The sequence below is a fragment of the Trichechus manatus genome, unplaced genomic scaffold (assembly GCF_000243295.1).
Source record: "Trichechus manatus latirostris isolate Lorelei unplaced genomic scaffold, TriManLat1.0 scaffold00037, whole genome shotgun sequence".
In the NCBI taxonomy this organism is placed as follows: domain Eukaryota; kingdom Metazoa; phylum Chordata; class Mammalia; order Sirenia; family Trichechidae; genus Trichechus; species Trichechus manatus.
This window is the reverse complement of record NW_004443973.1, coordinates 5311585-5324526: the sequence shown is the minus strand read 5'-3', so window position 1 is coordinate 5324526 and position 12942 is coordinate 5311585. Positions and strand designations below refer to the sequence as shown.

The 12942-nt window shown below is 38.6% G+C and overlaps 1 protein-coding gene across 1 annotated transcript in view; it reads right to left on the bottom strand.

Annotated features, from left to right (window-relative positions):
* CCDC141 (coiled-coil domain containing 141) overlaps positions 1-12942 on the bottom strand; it is a 199312-nt gene that overhangs the window by 39338 nt on the left and 147032 nt on the right. Inside the window, exons 11-15 of the mRNA XM_004375579.2 lie at positions 10853-11032; positions 4965-5144; positions 4654-4779; positions 2172-2360; positions 746-925 (exon numbers count right to left, since the gene is read on the bottom strand). Of these exons, the coding sequence (XP_004375636.1) occupies positions 746-925; positions 2172-2360; positions 4654-4779; positions 4965-5144; positions 10853-11032 (855 nt within the window). The remainder of the gene's footprint in view (positions 1-745; positions 926-2171; positions 2361-4653; positions 4780-4964; positions 5145-10852; positions 11033-12942) is intronic.

Here is a 12942-nt window from a genome sequence, read left to right as displayed (position 1 = left end):
CTGTGCAGAGAAGCTCCTAGTCCAGGGGAACGCCGAAGAGAAGAAGGCCGACAGAGAGAAAAAGGCTTCCCCTGGAGCTGACGCCCTGAATTTGGACTTTTAGCCTACTTTACTGTGAGGAAATAAATTTCTCTTCATTAAAACCATCCACTTGTGGTGTTTCTGTTATGGGAGCACTAGATGACTAATACAATATCCAAATATCATTTTGACCTGTAACCAGTATAAAAATTATTAATATTTTTTTTTACTAAGCCTTTGAAATATGGTGTGTATTTCAGACTTAGAGCACATCTCAATTCTGTTGCTAAATTTCTATCAAAAATATTTGTTATGTGTTTAGGTTTTATAAAATTTACAGTTTAAAAAGTAGATTCACAAACCCAAGTTGTTCCCAACATACTTAAAAGTGTTCTGACTTATAGCAACCCTATATGACAGAGTAGAACTGCCCCATGGAGTTTCCTACTGTAATCTTTATGGCAGCTGACTGCCACATCTTTTTCCCATGGAGCTGAGATGGGTTCCAATCGCCAACCTTTCAGTTAGCAGCCAAGCGCTTTAGCCATTGTGCCACCAGGGCTCCTTGCTTTTGTTATAGATGATACAAACTTCCCACAAATAATTGCCCCAATGGTTTAATGTATTTTTCATTTACCATATACTAGGCAATCTGGTTTAGTTCACATTATATTCCAAGTCCCAGCTACAGTCAGGTACAAATAATGGTGTTTAAGTTGCTTACAGGCTGCTGCATTGATGAGATGATGCTCACTCCCAAGGAAAGGGCCAGCTTATAGAGATGGTCTATATGTGCCTGCTTTTCCTGCGAGCGACTGAGGTCAACCTGGACATCGTGAGCATCACTCAGTTCCTTCGGCTCTTCTAGAAACTCTAGTTCTCTTGATTTGATGAGCTGTCCCAGCTGGAATTTAGGGTATTAACAATTAACATGGGTTTCACATTTATAAAATGCCTTAAAGAAAGTTTTTTTTTTAAGTCCACTTCATACTAGCTGGTAAAAATGCTGCCCAGACCATCCATAATTACTAGTGCCATAACCAAATAAACATTAAATAAACAAACAAACAAAACCCATTGCCATCAAGTCAATTCCAACTCATAGCAACCCTATAGGACAGAGTAGAACTGCCCCATAGGGTTTCCAAGGCTGTAATCTTTATGGAAGCAGACTGCCACATCTTTCTCCCACAGAATGGCAAGTGGGTTCAAACCACCGACCTTTTGGTTAGCAGCCTAGCACTTAACCACTGTGCCACCCATAAAAAAACCAAACCCATTGCCATTGAGTCGATTCTGACTCATAGCAACCCTACAGGACAGAAAAGAACTGCCTCATAGGGTTTCCAAGGAGCAGCTGGTGGATTCGAACCGCTGACCTTTTGGTTAGCAGCTGAGCGCTTAAGCATTGTGCCACCAGGGCTCCTTAAACAAATGTTACAATGTTGCAAATTAAGTGCGTAAAATTGAGGGACCAACATTGTCAGTTCTATTAAAGAAGAAAACATTTTTTCTGCTCAGAGCATAAAACCTTACCAAGAACTATGTCTATGATCTGAGAAAATTCAGAAGGTTGTTTTAAAGAGATATGAATATACCTCCCTTTTGTGTTAACGGATAATAACTACGAGGTTTAAAAAAAAAAATTTACTGAGCATTTCACCATCTCAGGTACTCAAGATACAAAGAAATTGAACTTGGTTTCTGCCGTCAAACAGCTTATACTTGAGTTGGGAAATAAAAGCTATGTCTATCAAAAAGAATCAAGATGGTAAAAATGTCAGATGTGTGAAACAAGCAATGAGAGCTCTAGGAATTTAGAAGAGGGAGACATCACTCCAAGTGGGGCAAGGTCGATGGAAGAAAGTACAGGGTTTAGATAGTGGAGAGAAGGACCCCGCAAGTACAGGCACCTGCGGGTCAGGGCATGGAGTAGGAATGTGTGCATCATCTGAGGGACCCAGAGGGGCTCAGCATGGCTGAAACATAAAGGAGAATAGGGGCATAGTGACAGAGAAGTTTAGGGCCAGATTTTGTAAATCTTCTAATATCACAATAAGCAATTTGGCCTTTATTTAATACACAATACATTTTTTTTAATTCCATAGTTTAAAATTCAAGGTCTCCCAGGCATTCATTACAGGTCTTACCTCTTCCTTTACTTGGTGGAACTGAACTATTTTATATAGGATATCCTCATAATCTCGGATTCTCTCTCTCTGTTTTTGATGGAGGCGAATAAGATCCCTCACTTGTTGAGACTTCTCTTTCACAGGGGCTCCTTTACCACTTAACTCTTCTGATACTTTTATAATGTACTGAACCTCATCATTCAGTTGCTAAAAAATTTAAAGCAATAAAAGAAATCCAGCTTATGGAGAGTTTTTACTTTACAATCGATAATAATGAAGATCTAAATAACACATAATTCTCTCATTTGTTAACAAATACTTATTATGGGCCCTCCAAGATTCCAGGCACTGTGCTTGCTGCTCCTGTTCCTGTTGCTGTCGAGTCAATTCTGACTTGGAGTGACCCTACAGGATGGGGTAGAACTGCCCCATATGATTTCTAAGGAGCGGCTGGTGGATTTGAACTGCTGACCTTTTGGTTAGCAGGCATAGTTCTTAACCACTCGCTTGCTGCTATGGATATGTTATTCCATCCTCATCTTCTCAGAAATTAAAAAAAAGAAAGAGAGTATAATGCATAAAAGTGTTTTATTAAAATGGTCATGGTAAAAGTTTTAAAGTTAGAGTGGTGGAATGGAAAGTCACATATTATTTCTATGACACACCAAATATTCTAATCATCTGCTAAGTAAAAGTATTTTAGAATATTTTATGAATCCCTATAATCATCTCTGATATTTAATACAGGCTAGAATCAGATGGTATTGTAAGAGCACCAAGAGAAGACAAGTGTAAAAATATAATGGGGGAATGATGAGAATGAAGCAGCAGCTGAACGGCGCAGTGGCTATGCTGTTTTGAAGGCAGTCATGCTGGAATCCACAAATAGCCACCACGTGTGGGGAGGGATAAACTGCCTTCCCTTTTACCTAACACTGCTCAGATATCCCTTAAAGGTGTCCAGATCCTGGGGTAGAACTTAAAAAGGGTAGACAACTTAAAGAGGGAGCTCCTATAAAATTTCAGGGATGGCTCATGTATCAAAGGTAAACGCGATGGAAATAATTCAGTCTAAGAAGATAATTTTCAGGAAAGTGACCTAAAAAGAATGTTCAAGTCAAAATCAAGCAAGTGGGCATGTAATATATGCACATTACAGTGATAGAGCTAACGAAGCTTGGCAATGGTCCCTGACTTAGAGGAACTTACATACACACACACACACACACACATACACACACAATGCAAATAAGTATACAATGCAGGGTATATCAAGCAACCTAACCTGTGGGCTAGTTGAGACATCTTCTAGAAGTATGGAGGAAAAAGTTAGGTCACTTCAGGCTACAATGGTGTGTGCTTGTGGGGCATGACGGTAGTTATATATATTACATCAGTTTTGTCTTAAAGGAACCTACAATTAGATATTCCCTAAAGAAATCTTCAGTCGTCTGATTCTGGGATTCTTCAAAGTCAACACGTATGAAGTCGTGACAGACAGAAGCACAGGTGTCCTAATTTTGTAGCAAAGAATAAGAATGCAGGCAGAAGGATAATGTGACTGGTAACCATTTTTGGGAGTCTGTCAAGCTTAGCAGAGATATGAGGATTGGGGTATGGAGCAGAGATAGGAGGAGGGGGGTATGGGGCAGAGACAGGAGGATTGGAGTATGGAGAAGAGTTAGGAGGAGGTATGGAGCAGAGATAGGAGGAGGGGGGTATGGAGTAGAGACAGGAGGATTGGAGTATGGAGCAGAGTTAGGAGGAGGAGGTATGGAGCAGAGATAGGAGGAGGGGATATGAAGCAGCGATAGAAGGATTGAGGTATGGAGCAGAGATAGGAGGAGGGGGTATGGAGCAGACATAGGAGGAGGGGGTATGGAGCAGAGATAAGATTGGGGTATGCAGCAGAGATAGGAGGAGGGGGTATGGAGCAGGGATAGGAGGAGGGGGGTATGGAGCAGAGATGGGAGGAGGGGGTATGGAATGCTAAGCAGTGAAAAGCCAGGAACATGACTCATTTTATCACTCTGAGGGTGAATGAGAGAACACAGCAAAAATCCTGCGATGGTGGGAGGAGCCTGGGGTACCCTGGGGACACGGACATCAGTGACAACTTTAGGGGCTGAGGGCTGCAGAGCCCATCCTTTGTCTGAGGTGCCTCAATCTAAAACACGTCCATACTCTCTAGAAAAATAATTAGAAGCTATATGTATAATAAATGTACTAATATGCAAATAATTTAATATAAATTGAAATAATCTAAGATAAAAATATATTAAAGACATTTTGTGACCTTAATATTCATGTATCATCAAATACAAAACAGTGTAGAAATACAGTAAGAAAATTGTTTTTACAGTGAATTTTTAGACAAATATTAAAAAAAAAAAAAAAAAAAAGTAATTCCCCAGGCTGTTAAAATTAAGTAGGTGAATTGCAACATAACAGTTTTTAAATTATGTTCTATTCACCCAAGTCCATCAACCTATGCCTTCACCTGGAACTGAGGCTTCATTTCATTCCATTTTCTCCGTAGATCTAAAACGGTCTGGAGGCTTCCTCCAAGGTCAAGTGCAGACACAGGCATAAGTGCTTCCTGAAGAACTTTTAAGTTGTGAGTAGTCTGAAATAAATATTGAATAGTTATGTGTATGCTTTCTTTGACACCATCTGCAAATACTTCACACTCATTTTAGTGATGACTCACTGTCATTAAACTCAATCCTCATGAAAACATGCACTACCTGGACTGAGCTCGTGGTTCTAAAGCACCAATGAACAAAAATACAAGCCCTGGATTTCCTTTACCTTTTTGAGTTGCTCTTTGAATGCTCCCCACTGCTGTTTCACAGGCTTGTTTTCAGTGGTTTTAACTTGCCAGGCCACCCGAAGGCAGGAAAGTTCTTCCCTTTCTGCCTTCTGGTCCTCCACAGTGTTCCCCATAATATGCAGCTCATTTTTCACATTTAATACCTCATTCTCTTGTGCCTGTTAAATGAATAATCCATATAACTATGTTTCTTCTCCAAGAGATAAAACAACTTTGAATGCAACTACTGTAGGAAGTAAAACGCTTTACCACAGTCAAAGCAGGGCACATGGTTCTGATGTTCAGACAAGTCTGGGTTCCTTGTGCGCAGGCACAGTTACGCTCTCAGAACCCCTTCTATGCTGAACATCAGCCCTGAGTTCTTCAAGACCCCGGGGGTGTCTGAATTTCTCCTTAGGTTCTGGCTAGTTCCTGGGGTTTAAGAAAGGATTTAAAAAGCTCCAGAATCCAGAATTTTGAAATCAAAATACTTTTAATGCATTATTTTTAAAGTATATCCCACCTATTATTTTAATGTACCCATTAGAATATGTTAAAATCTCAGTATCAGAGTATACGAGGGGGTAAGCTTTGGGGGGGGGCCTCTTGTTTTTTTTTTTCTTAACTATCCTGTTGTATATATTACAATTATTTTAACTTTTCCTTGTGAGCAGTTCCTCAAGTTACTCACTTTTTGTTAAGAACTGAACTATATTTTGTAACTATGATAAAAAAAGATTCAATATACTATAAAAGATATTAGTTAATTACAGCAGGAACCCACCTCAAAAGCATATTTTATATCTATGCTATAAATAGGAGCCCTGGTTGCACAGTGATTAAGCACTTGGCCGCTAACCAAAAGGTCGGCGGTTTTAACTCACCAGCCACTCTGTGGGAGAAAGACGTGGCAGTCTGCTTCTGTAAGGATTATAGCCTTGGAAACCCTACGGGGCAGTTCTCCTCTGTCCTACAGGGTCACTATGAGTCGGAATTGATTGGACGGCAATGGGTTTGGTTTTTGGTTTTATGCTATAAATAAAGTTAGGCTATCTTTCACGTCTTATAAAGAAACTATTAATCAAAATGTAACATAATGTATAATTGAATGTAATCTTGGAAAGTGTACCCAATGACAATTACAAACAGAATGGTATGGTGGCTTGAGAGAGATATGCAAAAGAGAGAGCTATACTAGGATTTGTTGATGTTCAGCTAGCAGGATCTAAGGAAGAGTGAATGTGTATTTGGCAGATTTAAGTATTCTGGCCACTCAGGAAGGTTAAATAATTTTCCCACAGTCTAGTTAGTAAACACATTCTATTCATTCTACTTTTATGACAGAGCATGGAAAATTCTGCCACACTTTGTTCAAAATAAGTAACTGAATTATCCATCTTCTGTTTAGATTTATACACAGTAAACAGTCTTCTGATGTCTTGTTTTCCAGATATCTTGATAACAGGAAGGCAGTACCCAGGATAGCAGACTTGGTATTCATCACTATAAATTAATAAATTGGCACTTTCATAAAGAAGTTTGCCAGGATTTTGGCTTGAATCAGTTTCTCCAATTTTGATGATTTCTAGATGAACTAGAAAATTTTCCATCTGCAGTTATAAAATAGGAGCCACAGTAACCCAGTCAAGAGCAGCACATTCAACCGAAAATGCCAGCTGGCCCTCTTCCTTCTTAACAACCAAATCTGTTATGTCCAAACTGTCCAAAATGTATGAACAGAATAAAAAATGTGTTTTACTTACTTTACCAACAACTTCATTTCTCAGAATCTCTCTGAACCAATAAAGTTAAGAGCCTTAATTCTTGTCATTGAGTTGGAACTTATTTGTCATATGACAGTGATAGAAACCTTGGGATTAAGTGACCATGTTTACAATGTCAAGGAAAGAGAACACCCAAGCACAGAGTAAAACACACACTATTTCTAGCAACTAAACGGGCATTTAAGTGTCATGATAACCTAAGTTTATTTAGAACATAGATACAAAATATGATTTGAAGTGGGTAGGCTCCCCTTAAATAATGAAAATCTGACTGTACAAACTTTGTGGTTGTTTTTAGGTGCCGTCGAGTTGGTTCCGACTCATAGCGACCTTATGTACAGCAGAACAAAACACTGTTCTGCCCTGTGCCATCTTTACAAGCGTTTAATGCTTGAGCCCATTGTTGCATCTACTGTGTCAATCCATCTCGTTGAGGGTCTTCCTCTTTTTCACTGACCCTCTGTTTTACCAAGCATGATGTCCTTCTCCAGGGACTAGAGACTTAAACATTCTAAATAAGTAATAAGTAAAAAAGTAATTAAAAAAACCCTTTTATTTCTATATACGACAGAGTAGCTGCTGACAGAGCAGTTCTTCTGCCTAGAACAGCTAGAAACTCTGGATAAAATGCAGAAAACATCTCATTGAAGGCAGCAGAAAGCTGCTGAGGCAGGCAGCAAGATCCAAAGAGGCTAAGACTTTGGAGAGAAGAGAATCTGAGCGGGGTGAGCTGACCTATAACCACTTTTACTCCATGGACAATTGCATACACTGACAGGAGAATTGGGGCTTTGATGGGGAACTGAGAAACCAGCAGAACTTTTGGCAGATACTTGGGGCAGTAGGGCCGTCAATCACACAGTTGATCTTCCTCTAAGGACTGAGGCTGTGCAGGGCAGTGCATTAAAAACCTAAGCAAAAACCTCTGAAAAGCAGAGTGGAGTGTTTCAGCAATCTCTCAATACAAAGATCAGAGTTCAGAATGTTTCAGGGGCAGAAATCTCAGAAAATGCACCAAGCTCTGTTGAAAACCCTGGAGAGCCAACGTGAATCCGAGGTAGACTGAGCCTTACAGGACTATACTCCAGACTCAACTTTGCACAGTTCCTGATTGGATTAAGTGATCTCCCACCAAGTCATCTTACCAGGGAAAGAATTGTGGACCCTCTCTCTAGAAGAGAACACCATCCTATACAATGCCTGTTATTTGATAAATATTCACTACTCCTGCCAAAAGACAGGACCACATGACCAGAAACCAAGAGAAAAAGTAGACAATAGAAACAGCTCCAGATGCAGATGTTGGTATTAGATGACAAGCACTTTTAAATACCTTACGTTTCTAGAAAGTATAGGAAAGGTAGAGAAAAGAGAAGACAAGAAAGAGAATTTCATTAGCAATTTAAATCCAGTAAGAAGGAACCAACTGAAAATTCCAGAACTGAAAAATAAAATTTCTGGAATTAAGTTTAGTAATAAAAAGGATTTAAAAAATGCAGTTTGTAAATATTTGAATTCTCTTATGAGTACAAATTAGACGGAAGATGTACTGAACCAAGCATAAATTTAAAAATATATAGGTAATAAATACAATATTAAAAAACAAATGTTCCGAATGAACAATAACTTGACTGTTTTTTACAATAAAGATCTTGTATAAAATAGAGACATAGGCAAATTGCTCAGCAAGTTGTCTCTGGTGCTCAAAGATGATATTAGATTAATTATGATTATTTAATGCATTTGTTGTTGTTGTTGTTAGGTGCCATCAAGTTGGTTGACTCATAGCGACCCTATGTACAACAGAACGAAACACTGCCCAGTTCCCTGCCATCCGCACAATTGCTGTTTTGCTTGAGCCCATTGTTGCAGCCATTGCGTGTGCCTTCCAATCTGAGGGGCTCATCTTCCGGCACTGTATCAGACAATGTTCTGTTGCTGTCGTAAGGTTTTCACTGCCTAATTCTTTTCAGAAGTAGACCGCCAGGTCCTTCTTCCTAGTCTGTCTTAGTCTGGAAGCTCAGCTGAAACCTGTCCACCATGGGTGACCTTGCTGGTATTTGAAAACCAGTGGCATAGCTTCCAGCATCACAGCAACACACAAGCCCCCACAGTACGACAAACTGACACACGCACAGGGGATTTAATGCATATATTGTTCCCAAATACACGGAACAAGAATGGTCATCAAACAACAAACTCTGAAACAAAGAAGATGAAGAGAAAATTGTACCTCAAGGTAGATGATGATCGTTAGACAGAACCTAACCCTTCCAAATGAATTCAAGCTCCAGACTAAGATTAATCACATCCCAGCGTACTGAGAACATTGCAGACACCAGTTATCTTTGCAAATACACAGAAGATAGGAGAAGGGCCAGAAAATGAGAGAAAGGAAAACGCTCTGATTTTCAAAAGCAGAAACATTTGGGCTACACAATTTACAGATTGGTAGGCTTCCCATTGAAAACCAGTACAATACATTTATCACTTACCAAATAGCTTGTGAGTATTTTGAAAAGAATGCCCTAATTGCTAGGTGTCAACCTGATTTATGCTGCTGTTGTTAGGTGCCGTTGAGTTGGTTCCCACTGCAATCCTACGTGCAGCCTGATTTACGCCAAATTATATTTATGAACTGATAGGATACTAGGTAGGTATGCCTTGTTCTGAGCAGTGTATTTGAGAAAGTCTCCCATTAAAGCCTTAGAATAAGAGTGTGAAATAGTGGTTGAATTCAAGCGTCAATGATTATTTAAAAACTGGTTAATCAACTGATTGCTTAATGGACTGGAATGCAACCTGCCCTTTAGACACTTTTATTAAAGATCTAATTACAGCCATAGAAGGCATACTTATCAAATTACAGAATTAAACCCAGGAGGGATGGTAAACATAGCAGATAACAGGTAAATCATGAGTGAAGACTAACAAAAAGAAATTAAACAGGAATAAACAGAAAGGCCTGCATTTGCTTGAGAAAGATGGTGACACAGATTATAAGATGAGAGACCTAACTTGGCAGGAATTGTAATAAAAATGTAATGGGAATTTTACTCAATCACAAGCTTAATATATCCCAGTAAAGTGAAATTCTTACTAAAAATGTTAGCATAATCTTAGGTCTCATTAGTAAAGAATAACACTCAGATTGTTGTACTCTGTGCTGAAGTACTGTCCTTCACTTTTTTTTTTTTTTGGCTACATTTTATGTATGAGTTTGAAAAACCACAGAGAATGCAGGGGAGGGAGATAAGGATGGAGAGGGAAATGAAGCTACCTCTTAAATGGCAGAAAGGATGTTTATGTGTTTAGCTGCAGAAAAAAACTCAGGTTAGAAATAGCAATTGCTTTCAATGTCTGAAGGACTTTCATATATAAGAGGAATTAAATGAATACCTTTTTTTTTTTACCTGTGTAGCTGCAGAGGGCTAGGACCAGTTATGAGGACAGAGTTGATTTAACATTTTTTAAAAAGTTTTCCAGCAGCCGGTGTTTTTCAACTACAGAACGAGTAGTTTCATTAGGAAGATACTTGAGGTATCAAAGGAGAGGGAGGTGGAATACCAGACTTTAGGAGTTTTACAGGGAATTTTATATGGGTCAGAGATTGACATGAGAATTCTATACAGACAACTGAGGACAACTGAACCGCAGCGTATGCTACTAAATGTAATGGAGCATCACTATAAGAAAGATCTGCTATAGCAAAAAAATTTTCAAAATGAAGATTTACCCTGGACCTTAGCTTTAGCCAATGGCAATTTTATAAGGACTTTGTTGCATGTTCTCAACATAACTCGGAACGTCTGGCTGGAATTCTACCGAGGACTACATAATAATAACAAAGATGCATTTGGATTGTAGGCACTCTATCTTCTTGATAGTTAAAATAACTTCATGTTATAAACTAACAGAGATCTAGGACCAAGCGCACATATAAACACTGGGCTTCAGGCCTGCTTTAGGTTGAATGAAGCTAAAAAGAACTTCCGAAGCCAGCACTGCTAACTAATAATAGACAGCTGAACTTTTGAATTTATGATTTTGACTTTGACAAGAATTCCTTGCAGAAGGTATCATTTATTGAATATCATTCTCACCATGTTTATTAAATTAAGGAACTCAAGCCCTAGGTCTTGGGTGAAAAAACTCTTCTTTAAAAATAGCTGCCACTGTTTCTCAGCTGAGTCACACCAATACTTGGCTTTAGCATCATCCCCTTCCTTCCAAGAGACTGCAGTTCGGTAAAACTCCTTTAGGCTCTGAGACTGCTCCTCTACCTAGAAAAGGAGGATATAAATGAAAGTTAAGAACACTTAAAAACATTTTTTAAAAGAAAAAAAAACACCATATTCCAATAAAAGCCTACATAAAAATTAAATTGAGACCACATTTGCAGAATTTTAAAAATAATTATTAAATATTGTCAATTTACTGAAAAGACAAGAAAATCTATTTAGGTTGTTGGCAGCCAGAACTACCACAGGGTAGTAAATTGAGCTGACAAGTTTATTACCCATAAGAACTACTTCCTGTAGCCGAAATCATATTTATGTACTATGTGTATTAGTGTGTTTTGTAATTTGAGGCAATTTATATCAAAGACCAGTGTGGTTCCCTTTAAAGCTGAGTTTATAATTCAGAAGAAAACATACATATAAGATCAGGAATACAAGTCAGGAAGAAATGTAAGTCAATGAAAGATTATTAGTAATTAGTAAATCACAGAATTTGCTTCTAATCAGTGATAAGCCAGAAGGAGTACAAATAATCACTAATTTTCCATATAAGTATTAATAGTAAACTGCCTCTATGAGCTAATCTTACTGAAATACATTACTTTGCCTCCCTAGAATAATATTTTCTCATTTGCTAACCAATGTAAGCAGTATGATTATTTTAAATCACTCTCCTTGAGCAGAGCTTATATAAAATAAAATGTGCCTGTAGAAGTATAGATTAACATGTAATTGGGTGGTATAGGAATAATAGAAATTACCTGATACAAGTTTTATGCCTTTTGGATAATAATTAACGGCCAATAGGACATGATTCAAGTTGCTCATAACTATTAAAAGCAATCTAAACACGGTAAGAAATTTCAGGCAATGGCTAGTCACTATATTTCAAAGATTTTAATGTCATTCTTAATTTAAATGAACTTAATAGAAAAGCCTGGAAATGCTTCTCAGAAACTGAAGTTCTCTCTTCATTTCCCATATTCCATGCATTCACGCCTCTATCCTTTGCCAATGCTAGTTTTCTCAACCCAGAATACTCCTATTTATCCTTCACAAATGAGTTAATACACAACCTCCTCCATGGAGCCTTACAGCTGCTAACCAAAAGGTCAGCACTCTGAATCCACCTATGGGGCAGTTCTACTCTGTCCTATAGGGTCTCTATGAGTCGGAATCGACTCAACAGCAACGAGTTTGGTTTTTGGTTTTGGTTAGTATGAATTAATCATTTATTTCCCTGGGTTCCCAAAGACAGTTCTGGGAAAGAGACCCATAAGCAAATCGTTCCAATACAACACAATGCTATGGGCACACAGAGGAGGGGAAGAACCTCCCAGAGGAAGCGACATTTGATTGATCTGCATCTTGAGGAATTATCGCCCAGAGAAGGGGATTCTGGATGGCAAGAATAGCATGCATAAAGGCCCAAGTGTGGAAATGCTGGCTGGTCCACAGGACAGTAAATGATCTTAGTGTGGGTAAATGTCAGGGGGCACAAACTGCGTCATGAAAACGGGGCTAGAGAGGGATGGTCGTGCTGGGAAAACGCTCGCCAGCAGGTTTCAATCTTGTTTGGTACTATAACCAACATGACTGTGATTCATTTCCATTAGTTTGAAACAACTGATAGCTACCACAATGACTCAGAATCAGCAGGACAATCATCAGTACTTCAATACGGTGGTGCACCACACGTCGTGGTGTCAATTTGTTGGGCTGGGTTATGCACGATTCTGAAAACATGAGCTTTAATCTATCTTCCTTTCCACCTGCTCAGAAAAAGTTTCCTTGAATGCAAGTAAGTGAAAGTGATGTCATTACAGGAATTCGTTGAATCTGTTCTAGTTTATTTTTTAACTACTAATAAACTTTAATACTTCATCAATTTCCAGAAAAGTTAATTGTAACTTGCTTCACAAATTAACAGTTGTCGAGTAGCACATGAATTT